The 12,098-nt window shown below is 48.0% G+C and overlaps 1 protein-coding gene across 1 annotated transcript in view; it reads left to right on the top strand.

Moving 5' to 3' along the window:
- The first annotated feature begins 1,342 nt into the window (after positions 1 to 1,342).
- Tmem181 (transmembrane protein 181) overlaps positions 1,343 to 12,098 on the top strand; it is a 29,342-nt gene continuing 18,586 nt past the window's right edge. Inside the window, exons 1-5 of the mRNA XM_013024572.1 lie at positions 1,343 to 1,440; positions 2,893 to 2,948; positions 5,004 to 5,094; positions 7,029 to 7,156; positions 11,135 to 11,245. Coding sequence (XP_012880026.1) covers positions 1,347 to 1,440; positions 2,893 to 2,948; positions 5,004 to 5,094; positions 7,029 to 7,156; positions 11,135 to 11,245 — 480 coding nt within the window. The 5' untranslated portion in view covers positions 1,343 to 1,346. The remainder of the gene's footprint in view (positions 1,441 to 2,892; positions 2,949 to 5,003; positions 5,095 to 7,028; positions 7,157 to 11,134; positions 11,246 to 12,098) is intronic.

Raw genomic sequence — 12,098 nt, 5'->3', positions numbered from 1 at the left:
TAAAACACATTGTGCAAAGAGAGTAATAGACTGGGTACACTGGTCTCAGAGAAGGGATAAAGGGGAGGCCCATCTCTTGCTGGGTTGTATTCCACCGGCCTTTCCCAGAAGAGAAGTAAGGGGCTAGGGCCTACTTCCCAGAATTCCCTCCATGGTGTAGCAAGTGCTGCTCTGGGCAAGGCTGTGATGCCTGGGCAGGTCTTTCACCTTTCAACCCCAGCTAACCCCTCGGTGTAAACTGAAGGTGGCCTCATCCCAGAGGCGTGTCCAGCTCTGACACATAAAGCCCTCTGGGCCCTCATCTGCCTGGGGACCAGTCCCTCACTCCCTAGTGTCCCTTCTCGTGGAGCAGGGTGCAAGGACACTGGAGGCTTCGGCGGGACTGTCATTTGATGGGCCTGCTGACATGGGTCTCAAGGTCCACTGGGCTGAGTGTGCCCCAGTGTCTCTGCAGAGCCACGTCAGAGCCGTGGTGGCTTCTGGCCCTCACCTTCGTCCCAAGTCTGTCCAGCCCATTGCTGACTTCCGCCCTGTGACTGCAGTCCTAGTCACACGTGGAAAGAAGGTCAACAACCTTTCCAGAGGTGTGGGGCCACACCCACATCCGGGTGTAAGAGTCAGATTCCTGCTGCCACCCTGGCTCCCAAGAGCAGGAAGAGCTGGGGCTACAGAGGCCTACAGCCAAGCAAGGCAAGGCCAGCGCCTCCCTCAGGCGGGAGCACCTCTTTAGGGCACACGTGCCGCTGGCACAGCCGTGTGCGGACCTCACTTGGGTGTCTGTGACACCTTGCTCACTTGGGAAGGCACAGCATGTGGGCTGCAAAGCCTTGGCCAGGCAGGATTCCTTGCCTGCATATTCTTCTGAGGGGAGGGTACTGGGCCTGTGGCCTCAGCATTGCTGCTGCTGCTGCGTGTTGTGGCAAGTGGGCTGCTCTGGCCCAGGCTGCTGGGCAGGGGAGGGGCTCTGTGTGCTGGGCTCAGGCGCAGCTGCAGCCGTGCACTTGAGCATGATTGAGTCAGGCTCTGTGAGTGGAGGTGAGGGTGGGAAGAAAAGTTGGGCCACCACCATGGTGTGACACGGCTCTGGTGGGCATAGAGCATAGCACCTTCTTTTGCCACGAGGGCTGGGTATGGATGGAGTGGCAGGGCCCAGCCCAGAACACACAGGAATGGTTCACTCCCTGCAGAGCTCACCGCGGATTGTCAAGGGTGCTCACACAGTTTTGAAGCAGGTGAGGGCTGCGGGGGCATAACTGGCCTCGGGCAGGACATGGTGCATGCGGGCCCAGGTGTCTCCCTGTCTGTCCCTCATTCCCTCCCGGTTTCTGCTCTTCAGGCTGGCCCCCATGCGGCTCTACACACTGTCCAAGCGCCACTTTGTCCTCGTATTTGTCGTCTTCTTCATCTGCTTTGGCCTGACTGTCCTCGTTGGAATCAGAGGTGAGAACAGGTTTTGAACACCGAGCTGCACACATGCTAGAAAGGCATTTTTTAATTTTTGCTTTAGTTCATTTTTCAAATAAGGTCTCTATAATCTCCACTTCCTGAGTAGCTGGAATTACATTGTGAGCCATTGTGCCTGGCTTAATGTTCTGTTTGTGATCATTTGGTCATTTTACCACATACAGCCACACTGGTGTGTGACTTCTCAGCCAGCTCAGCGGCATCCCTTCCTCCCACTTAGGGCTCCAGGATAGAGGAAGTCTGCCTTCTCCATGAGCCACAGGGCTGGAGTGGTCAGGGGGTTCCGGCTCTGTTCTTGGGGGGTGTGCAGTGAGCAGGACCCTGGTAGCAGCTGGGGTCTCAGGTCAGTTTGGCTATGCTAGTGACCTTGATCATCTGTCCTTCATCAGCCACCCAAACATTTCTTCCTTTGTAAAAAATTACATTTTTATTATCTTTAAGTAGTTGTCCAAAGGAGTTGTATAGTAAATCAGTTTATTAACACGATGCATCTGTCACCCTTTTTATCATCACCCCCCATTTTTGTTGTTGTTTAATACTTTTTTTGGGGGGGAGGGGTCAGTTGTAGGGCTTGAACTTAGGACCTGGGCACGGTCCATGAGCTTTTTCAACATAAGACTAGCGTTCTACCACTTTTGAGCCACAGAGCCACTTCCAGTTTTTAGTGGTTAATTGTAGATAAGAATCTCACGGACTTTCCTGCCTGGGCTGGCTTTGCACTTGATCCTCAGTTCTCAACCTTCTGAGCTAGGTTTACTTATGTGAGCCACCAGCGCCCGGCTTGTTTTTAAAGACTTGATCCTTCTGTGTAGTTCAGGTTAGTCTAGAGCTTACTGTCATGCTCAGGCTGGCCTTGAGTTTGTGATCCTCTTGTCTCCATCTCCCAAGTACAGGGATTACATCGTGTCCACTCATGCAAACATTTCCATCTAGTCTCTGCTATTAGAGGGGAAACTGGGCCACGTGATAGTCTTGGTACAGTAAATGGAGCTTGAACTTGGAATTCTTCTGCTTCAGCCTCCCAAGTCCAGGCCTGCACCACCATGTCTCACCTTACACTTTACAAAATATGTAGGAATATCCATATAGAAGTGTTCCCTCAGGACCATGCACTATAGAGAGCTCTCACTGAAAGTATGAGAGGTTTTCCGTGAGAATCCCAGTTCTGCATGTGTGTGTGAGAGAGAGCATGTGTGTGCGCACATGTGTGCATATGCATGCCTCAGTGTGTATGTGTAAGATTCTACCTTGCGATGCACAGTAAGAGTTTGTGTGTTTTTCCTATATACATACACTCTCTAAAGAAAGACCAGGTAATAAATAAGATAATCTTTGTATAATGCATAAGTTTTTATTGGCATTTGGAAAAAATAAGTTGTGACTAGAGTTGTAACCCACTTTCCCCTTCTCTCCTTTGCTGGACTTTAGGACCCAAAGTGATCCAGACTTCTGCAGCTAATTTTTCACAAAACAATAGCAAAAAGGTAAGGCTTGGGTGTAAGTGGCATTATCAGAAGGAACTGTGGAGCCGCAGAGGTGGTCCTGCTTGGAGGGGCTGAGCAGCAGACTGTGCTTGCTCTGCAGAGGCTCTCAGCAGGCAGCTGTTCTTGTCTGATGAAATTACCTTTTCTAAGGTCCTGAGTACTTTTGTACTCAGGAGTGTGCCGGTGTCACTTCCTAGGGAAACCCCAGTCCAACTCCAAAGGACAATGAACTCATCCTGGCTCCTTCCAGGCAGAAGTCCTAGTAGACTAGAGTTCTAACAATGATTATTTAGGTATCTAACCCTTTCTTCCCATATTTATCCAAGTGCAGACTTGGTCTCGGTGTCATCTTCTAATAGCAACAGTCTTTTTTATTGATTGTTGGCATTCCTCCCATGAGCTCTGTTTAAACGAACATCTCTTCCTTCTCTTTTAAGTGCCTGGTTCTCTACCATCTTTAGAGGAAACAGAAGTCCTTCCTGTTGCAGATTTTTGGTCAAACACAGTCCTTATCCATGCGCAGGGTGCAGCCATCCTGCATGACAGCAGCTCAGCATCATAGGGTACAGCCTGCCTACCTCAGGCCCCTTCTCTCTGCTCCCCCCTACCCCAAAAGAACAAAAGAAGAAAATTGTCCTAAATCATGCAGCTCTTTCTTACTGTTTTTGGTGGTGCCCAGCACGTGCCCTCAGGCAGGGCAGGCCTGTCCCACTAGGCCAGCTCCCAGCCTTTGCTGTTCTAGTTTGAAAGACGCTCTCCTCTGGCTAGTCTTCACATTTTCTTAGCTTTCTTTTATCTTTAGCATTTGGGCTGGTGGTCTGAATTGGAGATTGCAACGTGGCTTTTCTCCACAGTAACAGTAGTTGGTTTTTCATTTCTGTCTGTCAGTATAAATCTCTTTTGGACAATTGAACTGACTTGCAGCCAAGACACCATCCTCCCTTCAAAGAGACTGTATCCTATTCTCTGGAAGATTTCATTCCTCCTGTGGCTTTTTGGGATGCGTGTGGTCCCTCACCCAGCATTCAGATGCAGAATCAAAGGTAGAGCTTTTCTTTGCAACTGCAGGTGATTGCCGTAACCAACCCTCACCGTCCCATTGCTAGGAGACACCAATAGCACATCTTTTGGAAGACAAGGCATAAGAATCATTGGTAGCATAGTCCTTTTTCTCTCAAGGGACTTTAAGACTAATAAAGCCCTAAATAAAAGATGTCAAAGGGATCTGGCCTACTGAGGCTAACGAAGTATTGGGACACACGGAAGTGTCTCATCATCATTCTCATCACATCTCATCATTGTTCTGCTTTTTCCCTTTCCTTCTTGAAGATAACTTTTTTCTTGGCACTTAAGTAGGTATATCATCCCAAGTGGTGACAATGGCCTGCTGAGAGTTTGGATAGATAGAAATGAATTGCAGGGCTGGGAAGGTGGCTCAGTGGTAGAGCGCTTGCCTTGCATGAATGAGGCCATGGGTTCAATTCCTCAGCACCACATAAGCAGAAAAAGCCAGAAGTGGTGCTGTGGCTCAAGTGGTAGAGTGCTAGCCTTGAGCTGAAGGGCTGAGGGACAGTACCCAGGCCCAGAGTTAAGCACCATGACCGACCAAAAAAAAAAAAAAGAAAGACAAAAAGAAATGAATTGCAGCTGGAAGTTTGCCCTATCTTCTGGAAAGAATAGTTCACGTGCTTCTGTTTCAGAGCCAACGCTGAGGTCTCTTTTGCTAAATGTAAATTTTTTATGTCAAGATGAGCTTTTTGGAGCTAGACACATGTGGCTTATACTTGTAATCCTAGTTTCTCAAGAGGCTAGGATCCAGAGGATTGTGGTTTGAGGCCAGCAAGAACAGAAAAGTCTGCTAGGCTCCCTTTCTGAGTAGGTGTCATGGCTCAAATGGCAGTACGCCAGCTGAGAAAGCCAGCAGAACAAAAGGGAGAGAGGCTGTGCATTCACACTGAACTACTAAAAGGGAAAGGTAAAAGATGAGTTATGAGCTATTTGGTAGACTCAGTAAAAAGGTAACATGGATTATAGAATTTTTTTTTCCTTTTTCAGCTAGAGCCCATTCAAATACGTTCAAAGCCTCTGTCTACATATAATCAACAGCTGTGGCTGACGTGTGTGGTTGAGTTGGAACAATCAAAAGGTAAGCAGCCTGATAATTGGGGATGATTTTTCTGGTATAAGCTGTCATACTTAAGAGGAAGCAAGGACTTGAAAAGCTAAGTGTAGCAGGAAGCCCATCGCTTTAGTTGACAATGTGAGGGAGCACCTCTTGCAGGAAGGGCCAGCTGAGCTAAGAAGCTGCAGAGGGTTGTGTGCTGATACTCTGAAGTGGTGCTCTACTCCTCGGGGACACCTGCTTGTCACTAGGGTGAGGGAGTATAACTGGCATCTACAAGTAGCAGCCAGGGGTTTCACATAACATCTTACAAGACATAGGATAGCCTCAACAGCACTTCCCTAACCCAGATCATTCATTAATGGTTGAGGGCTAAGAAACCCTGCCCTAATGTCTAATGAATCATGATTAACTTCTGAGCATGGAAAATGGCACCATTTTTCATGTAATTTCAGCTACTCAGCAGGTAGAGGTCCAAGGCTAGTCTAGGCAAAAAATAAATTTAAAAAGCCACACTGAGTTGCTGAGTACCAGAGGCTCTGTAATCCTGGCTACCCAGGAGGAAGACATCTGAGGATCTCAGTTTGAAGCCAGTCTGAGCAGAAAAGTCTATGAGATTCTTTTTTGTTTTGTTTTGTTTTTGGGTCCGGTTGTGGGGCCTGAACTCTGGGCCTGGGCACTGTCCCTCAGCTCTTCAGCTCAAAGCTAGCGCTCTACCACTTGAGCCACAGTGCCACTTCCGGCTTTTTTCTTTTTGCTTATGTGGTGCTGAGGAATTGAACCCAGGGCCTCTGCAAGGCAAGCACTCTACCACTGAGCTACCTTCCCAGCCCCGTCTATGAGATTCTTTATTTCTAGTTAATCACCAAAGAAACTGGAAGTAGTGGTAGAACACTAGCCTTGAGCAGAAAAAGCTTGAAGAGTTCAAGGCTGCCGAGCTACTCAGGAGTGTGAGATCTGAGGATTACTATTTGAAGCCAGCTCAGGCAGGAAAGTCCATGAGACTCTTATCTCCAACTAATCTACAGAAAAAGCTGGAAGTGGTGCTGTTGCTCAAGTGGTAGAGTGCTAGCCTTGAGCGAAAGAAGCTGAGGGACAATTTCTGGGCTCAGAGTTCAAGGCCCAGAATCAGCTGAAAAGAAAAAAAAGAAAAAAGTGTTCAGGGTACCTGAGTTCCAAATTCTAGTCACAACACAGACACACACACACACACACACACACACACACACACACACACACAGTGTCAGTGGGCTATGGTTCAAGTGGTAGAGTGCTTGCTAGGCGGTAGCAAGGCCCTGAGTTCAAATTCCAGTACTGCCAAAAATAAATATTTTGTCATTATATATTTGTATATTTGGAAAGTGTCATGGGACAATAGACACAAAAATGTTAATTACAGTTAACCTGTAGGTTTGTGTTTAGGGCCATCTTTATATTTTTGAACTCTTCATTTACAATTAGAATATAATTAGAAAGGGGCTGGGAAGGTAGCTCAGCGGTAGAGTGCATGCCTTGCAAGCATGAGGTCCTGGGTTCGATTCCTCAGCACCACATAAACAGAAAAAGCTGGAAGTGGCGCTGTGGCTCAAGTGGTAGAGCACTAGCCTTGAGCTGAAGAGCTAAGGGACAGTGCCCAGACCCAGAGTTCAAGCCCCACGACCGGCAAAAAAATATATATATAATTAGAAAAATAAATTGTAATCAGAAAAATAGAAATTATTTGTTTGATATAAAATTTAATAAAAATTAAATAGCACTGAAGTGTAGGTTTTAACATAGGTCCATCAGTAATGTGGGGCATAGGCACTAATGGTGGGCTTTTCCAACATGGGGAGGTAAGACAGCTCAGGAGGTGCATGGCCCATATGTTCCTGGCCCCGAGGCCAGGTTTAGCCACAGGATCTTTGACCATGGGAGGTGCCTGGGGTGGTCTCTGATCCTGAATTTTTCTTTCATAGAAACTTCTATTCAGACCAGTTTTCCCATGACCGTGAAAGTCAATGGTGTGGCTCAAGATGGAACCACAACATACGTTCATAACAAGGTTCACAATCGGACAAGGACCCTCACCTGCGGTGCAGGAGGGGTGAGTGTTTTGACCAGTTACAAATAATGTCACAGTGTGCTATGCACTCTATTTCTCCATCATAGGAAGCAGATTCCTTCAGAAAAGGTAGAGCCTTCAAAAAATTGTTCTGTAAGAAAAATAGTTGGGCTTACACTATAATCCTAGCTACTCAGGAGACAGGGATCTGAGATGGTGGTTTGAAGCCAGCCTGAGCAGGAAAGTCTGTGAGACTCTTATTTCCAATTTTCTCCAAAACGCTAGAAGTGGAGCCATGGCTCAAATGGTAGCATTAACTCTGAGCACAGAAGTTCAAGGATAGCATCCAGGCCCTGAGTTCAGGCCTTAGGACAGCACCAAAAATAAATAAATAAAGTGAAAGAAAAATGGAGTGATCCTAAAGACATTCTCCTAACTTTAGAAGTTTTTGTCAGCTCCTGTACATGCACAGACACAGACCCTGACTATGCAAGTGCACACTTGCCCCTCAACACCTGGGCATACAGGCAGCCTATAGCTTGAAGTATCTGTTGGCAGACGTGGTGGGTGCTGCCTCCCAGAGAAGGGTTGCCACTGCTCATGTTCAGGTCCTGTCATGAGGCTCTGGGTTGTTTCTGTTGGGTGACCAATGCCCTGACCCTTCTGAGATGGAGCCCAAATGTCCAGACCTCTCAGGCCAGGGGCCTAATTTTTGGGTATGGACTTCAGGCTGCAGTGTGTGGCTGGTGGCCAGGGAGCTTAAATTCACACCCAGAGTCTAGAGACTGGGAACTTTCCCCCGTGACAGAAGGAGCCACTTGAGGACTGTAACACAGGGCACTTGGGAAGCATCAAGAACAGCAGTGCATTTGATGGGAGATTAGACCTGGGATGGCAGAGCTGCATGGTGCATTGCCTTTCCCGGGCCCAGTGTCACATCTACACCATGTCGTGCTCAGTGATTCCTCACAGGAGCCACAGGATGACCTAATATTAGAAATAACCCATGTGATATGGAGCCCTTGCCCAGGATGGCACAGATACTAAGTATGCCCTTGTGCTGAAGCTCCTGGCCTATGATGCATCTGCCTTGCGGCTACAGTGAGCAGAACAGCCTGTTTCTCATGGTGGAAGACCGTGCACAGGCTGGTACCTTCTCCAGTCACTCACTGTTGACTGACCTTAGAGTCCTAGCCATTGGACAGGTGAGCTGTGTGCACAGTGCAGCTCTCTCCAGCAGAGCTGGGACAGCAGTGGCTTCACTAACAGGCTGGCATCAGAGAAGGCTCCAGAAGTAACTGGCCCCCATCCTGTCTTCCTCCTGTCACTCACATGAGTTGAAGTTTCTGGAATGGGTTGTCCTCGTCTGCAAAGGGAGATTCCACCTCCCTAACTTTCCCGGGAGGGGGTGAGACATCCACGTACGCCCTCCGTCCCGTGTGAAGGCTGCTTAGTCACTTCTGCCAAGTGGCAGAGGGAAGACATGTGACAGAAAGGTCCACAGTCCAGCAGCAGGCCTTCTCCCATTCCCTAGGCAAGAGGCAGCCACGTTCACCTCCATGCACACTTGAGTTCACACCCTGTGGCGGCGGCTGCTGCTGCTGCTGCAGCAGAGGTGGTGCAGGACGCACAGCTGCTCCATGACAGTTCTCCCATAGCTTCTGTGACTAGTTGTCCTGGTTCGCCCTGGTGGGGTGGTGGTGCTCCCGTTATACAGACTTTCATTTTTAAAACTCAGTTTAGGCTGCATGTGGTGGTTCACACCTGTTATCAGAACCATTCAGGAGACAGGGATTGGAAGGATTATAGTTCAAAGCTAACTCGGGTGAAAAAAAAATGCCAAAAAACGGAGATCATGCCTGTAATCCAAGCTTCGTGGGAGGTGCCAGGTAGGTGAATCAAGGCCTGAGGCTGACTATAGGGAAAAGCAAGAGACCCTATCCAAAAAATAACTAAAGCAAAAAAAAAAGAAAGAAAAGGCAGAGGGCGTGGCTCAAGTTGCCAGTCATCTCTGTAGCAAGTAAGTCCCAGAGTTCAAATGCTACCAAAAGGAAAATAGAAGTCCTCAGGAAGACGGTGACCTCAGCTAAAAACTCAGCTTCACGAGAGCCAGGCTCTCATGGAGCTGGCGGAGCTGCCCTGTGAGAGGGTCCTCAGAGCATCTCTGTGCTTCCTTCCTGCTCTTGGTTGGGCTTTTGCCTCAGTTCATGCCATGTCACCACTCCACTCAACTTTCTCCCTAGCCCTGTCAGGAGCATTGGCCTGACATAAGAAAACTTGGCATTAATTTTTGCAGGAGCAGTACTGGGGTTTGAATGTAAGGCCTTATACTTGTGAGACAGGTACTCTGCTACTTGAGCCACACCTTTTACGGTTTTCTATAAAGATAGGTTTACCACCTTCATGGTATTATTATTATTACTGTTAGTCGATGTAATGGAAAACACCTCAGCCTTGAGTAGCAGGGTTGTCTGCCCTTATAGGTGAGGGTGCTGTGGTCTTTTTTCCTAGATACACTGTATTGAGGCAGAGTTACAGCACAGGCTTGGGACCCACAAATCCTTAGGTGGTTTTGCTGTGGTGTTTTTAAGTGTAATAAATAGTGTGTACACCCTGAGCTGTCACATTGGTTCATTAGAACTTCCCCTGGGGCACCGAGACAGATTCTCGCTGTGGGAGAAGTACTTCTCTGGCTGGCAGTGTGTGTACTGATGTTGAACCTCTGCTCCTGGCCCCTTGAGGCCTTAGCTGCAGGTGATTGCAGCTGCTGACAGACAGGTAGGGGACGTAGTCATGATGGGAACGTGGACACGCATAGGCCGAGAGGACAGGGCCCAACTCAGATGAGTGGAGCTGCCCTGGTGGAAAGGAAGCACAGCCAGATGGAATAAACTATAGCAGGTGGCTTGTGCTGATGTTGGAGGTGGGAAAGGAGTGAGTGATAGCCAGAGAGCTCCAGCCAGTCCTGCCCCACCTAGTGCAGAGGGCCTGGTGCAGACCCGGTGGCCAGTTGACCTTCAAGTCTGAGACCTGGGGCCTTCATACCTCTTTAGACCCTGCACCATTCCCCTGCTTTCCCTCCTGTCCCTTAGATGAACAGTGCCAGGGGAAAGCAGGCCCTCATCCCTCCTCCAATCATGTTTTTGAGGCTTCTTATGTAAAAGCCAAGTCTATTTTCTTCCCTGTCTTGAGGATCTTCTGATCTATTAGAGGACTGATTGTTCTGTTCAGAGCCACAGCAAGAATAGGTGCCACTTCTAAAGCCACAGAGATTCTAGGCTGTGGCTGGACTGTTGTGCCACAGGAAGCATGTGTCTGCTTGGATGATGGAGTGACATTCAGGGCATGTTGGCCTGAGAGGCAGGGCTGGACCAGATCTTTGACCTGCTGCCTGGGGGCTGGCCCTTGTAGAGCCACACCCCAGACTGGGCCTTATTCTCACCACTTCTGAAAGGACAGCCACATAGAGGAGATGGGAAACAATAAGCTTCCTGATTCTGCAGAACAGAACGAGACAACTAGCAGACCTTTCAGCATTCACAGCCTGGGATACCTTGAGGCCACTTAGTTTTGATGCCGGGTGGGGTAGCCGCTCTGCAGAGGGAATGGTGGTTGAACACTTATCTGATAAAGTGTGGTCCCGCTGTGAGTATAGTTATGACAGTTGCAAGTATGGACCCAGGAGGACAAGTCAGGCCACACCATCCATTCTCCTGCTGTAACTTGCAGTTACTATGTTTGTAGAAATGGCAGGTCTGTCTTGTTGCCTGGCTGTCTTTTTTTTATGTAGGTACTATATCATTTTCACTCATCCAAAGCAGGACAATTTTAATTACTTTAAGTCATATATTATAGTTCCAAAAATACCCATTTGGTACTTTCTAGGAACCTTTTATGGACTTTTGGCAAGCTCCCTGGAGATGACAAATTCTGCTGCTGTTGTCCAAATGTGTCTCTTATGTGTGGGAGGGTCTTCTGTCATGCTTTGAAGAAAGACATGGCTCTTCCTTGTGTTTGCAGAAATGCACAGAAATTATTGTGGCTCACCTGGGCTACTTGAATTACACACAATATACGGTGTCCGTGGGGTTCGAGCGCCTGAAGCTTCCCATCAAGGAGATGAACTTTACAGTGAGTACTGTCCTGTGCCCCTCCCTGGTCCCATGGTTCCTTTGTTGAGTGATAGAAACATACCATGGCCTTTAGCAAGGTTATTTATCACAGTAAAACCACAGTTTACTCAGTATGTGGAACTAAGATAAGTATATAAGACAGCATAGAAATGGGAGAAATCTTAGGTGCCCTGACATTTAAAATAGAGTAATCCCTTGTCCACTTGAAGTCTGTTCACTATCCTTCCACTCCTTCTAAGCCGGTACCACTGGTGGGGTGACTTGGGTTGGACAGAGCCTGGCTCCATCAGTTTATATTGGTTTGACTGTTGAGCCTCAGTTTTTTTATGTCAGAGTAATGAAATTAATAATAGATATTTAAAAACACTTCACTGGCTGGGCACCAGTAATCCTAGCTACTCAGGAGGCTGAGATCTGAGGATCCTGGTTCAAAGCCAGACAGGGCAGGAAAGTCCATGAGACTTATCTTCCATTAACCACCAGAAAACCAGAAGTGGTGCTATGTCTCAAGTGGTAGAGCACTAGCCTTGAGCTGAAGAATTGAGGGACAGTGCCCAGAGTTCAAGCTCCACGACCGACCCCAAAAAAAGCACTTCATTGATAATCATGTGTCATGAAACCTGCCTGCTAACCTGTGCAGTTCAGTGACTTCTAGTATGCTCACCATTGTGTAACCAGCACCTTGGCCTTAATTCAGAGCAGTCATCTCTCAGAAGAAACCTTCAGCTGTCACTTCCCACTTTCCTCCTCACAGTCCCTGCCCCTGCCCCTCATCTACTCTCTGCATCTCTGGACTTGGCGGTTCAGGACATTTCATGGAAATGGAATTATATAATGTGGTCTTTTGTGAC

Source organism: Dipodomys ordii, unplaced genomic scaffold (assembly GCF_000151885.1).
Source record: "Dipodomys ordii isolate 6190 unplaced genomic scaffold, Dord_2.0 Scaffold77, whole genome shotgun sequence".
Classification (NCBI taxonomy): domain Eukaryota; kingdom Metazoa; phylum Chordata; class Mammalia; order Rodentia; family Heteromyidae; genus Dipodomys; species Dipodomys ordii.
This window is presented reverse-complemented; position numbering and strand designations above follow the sequence as displayed.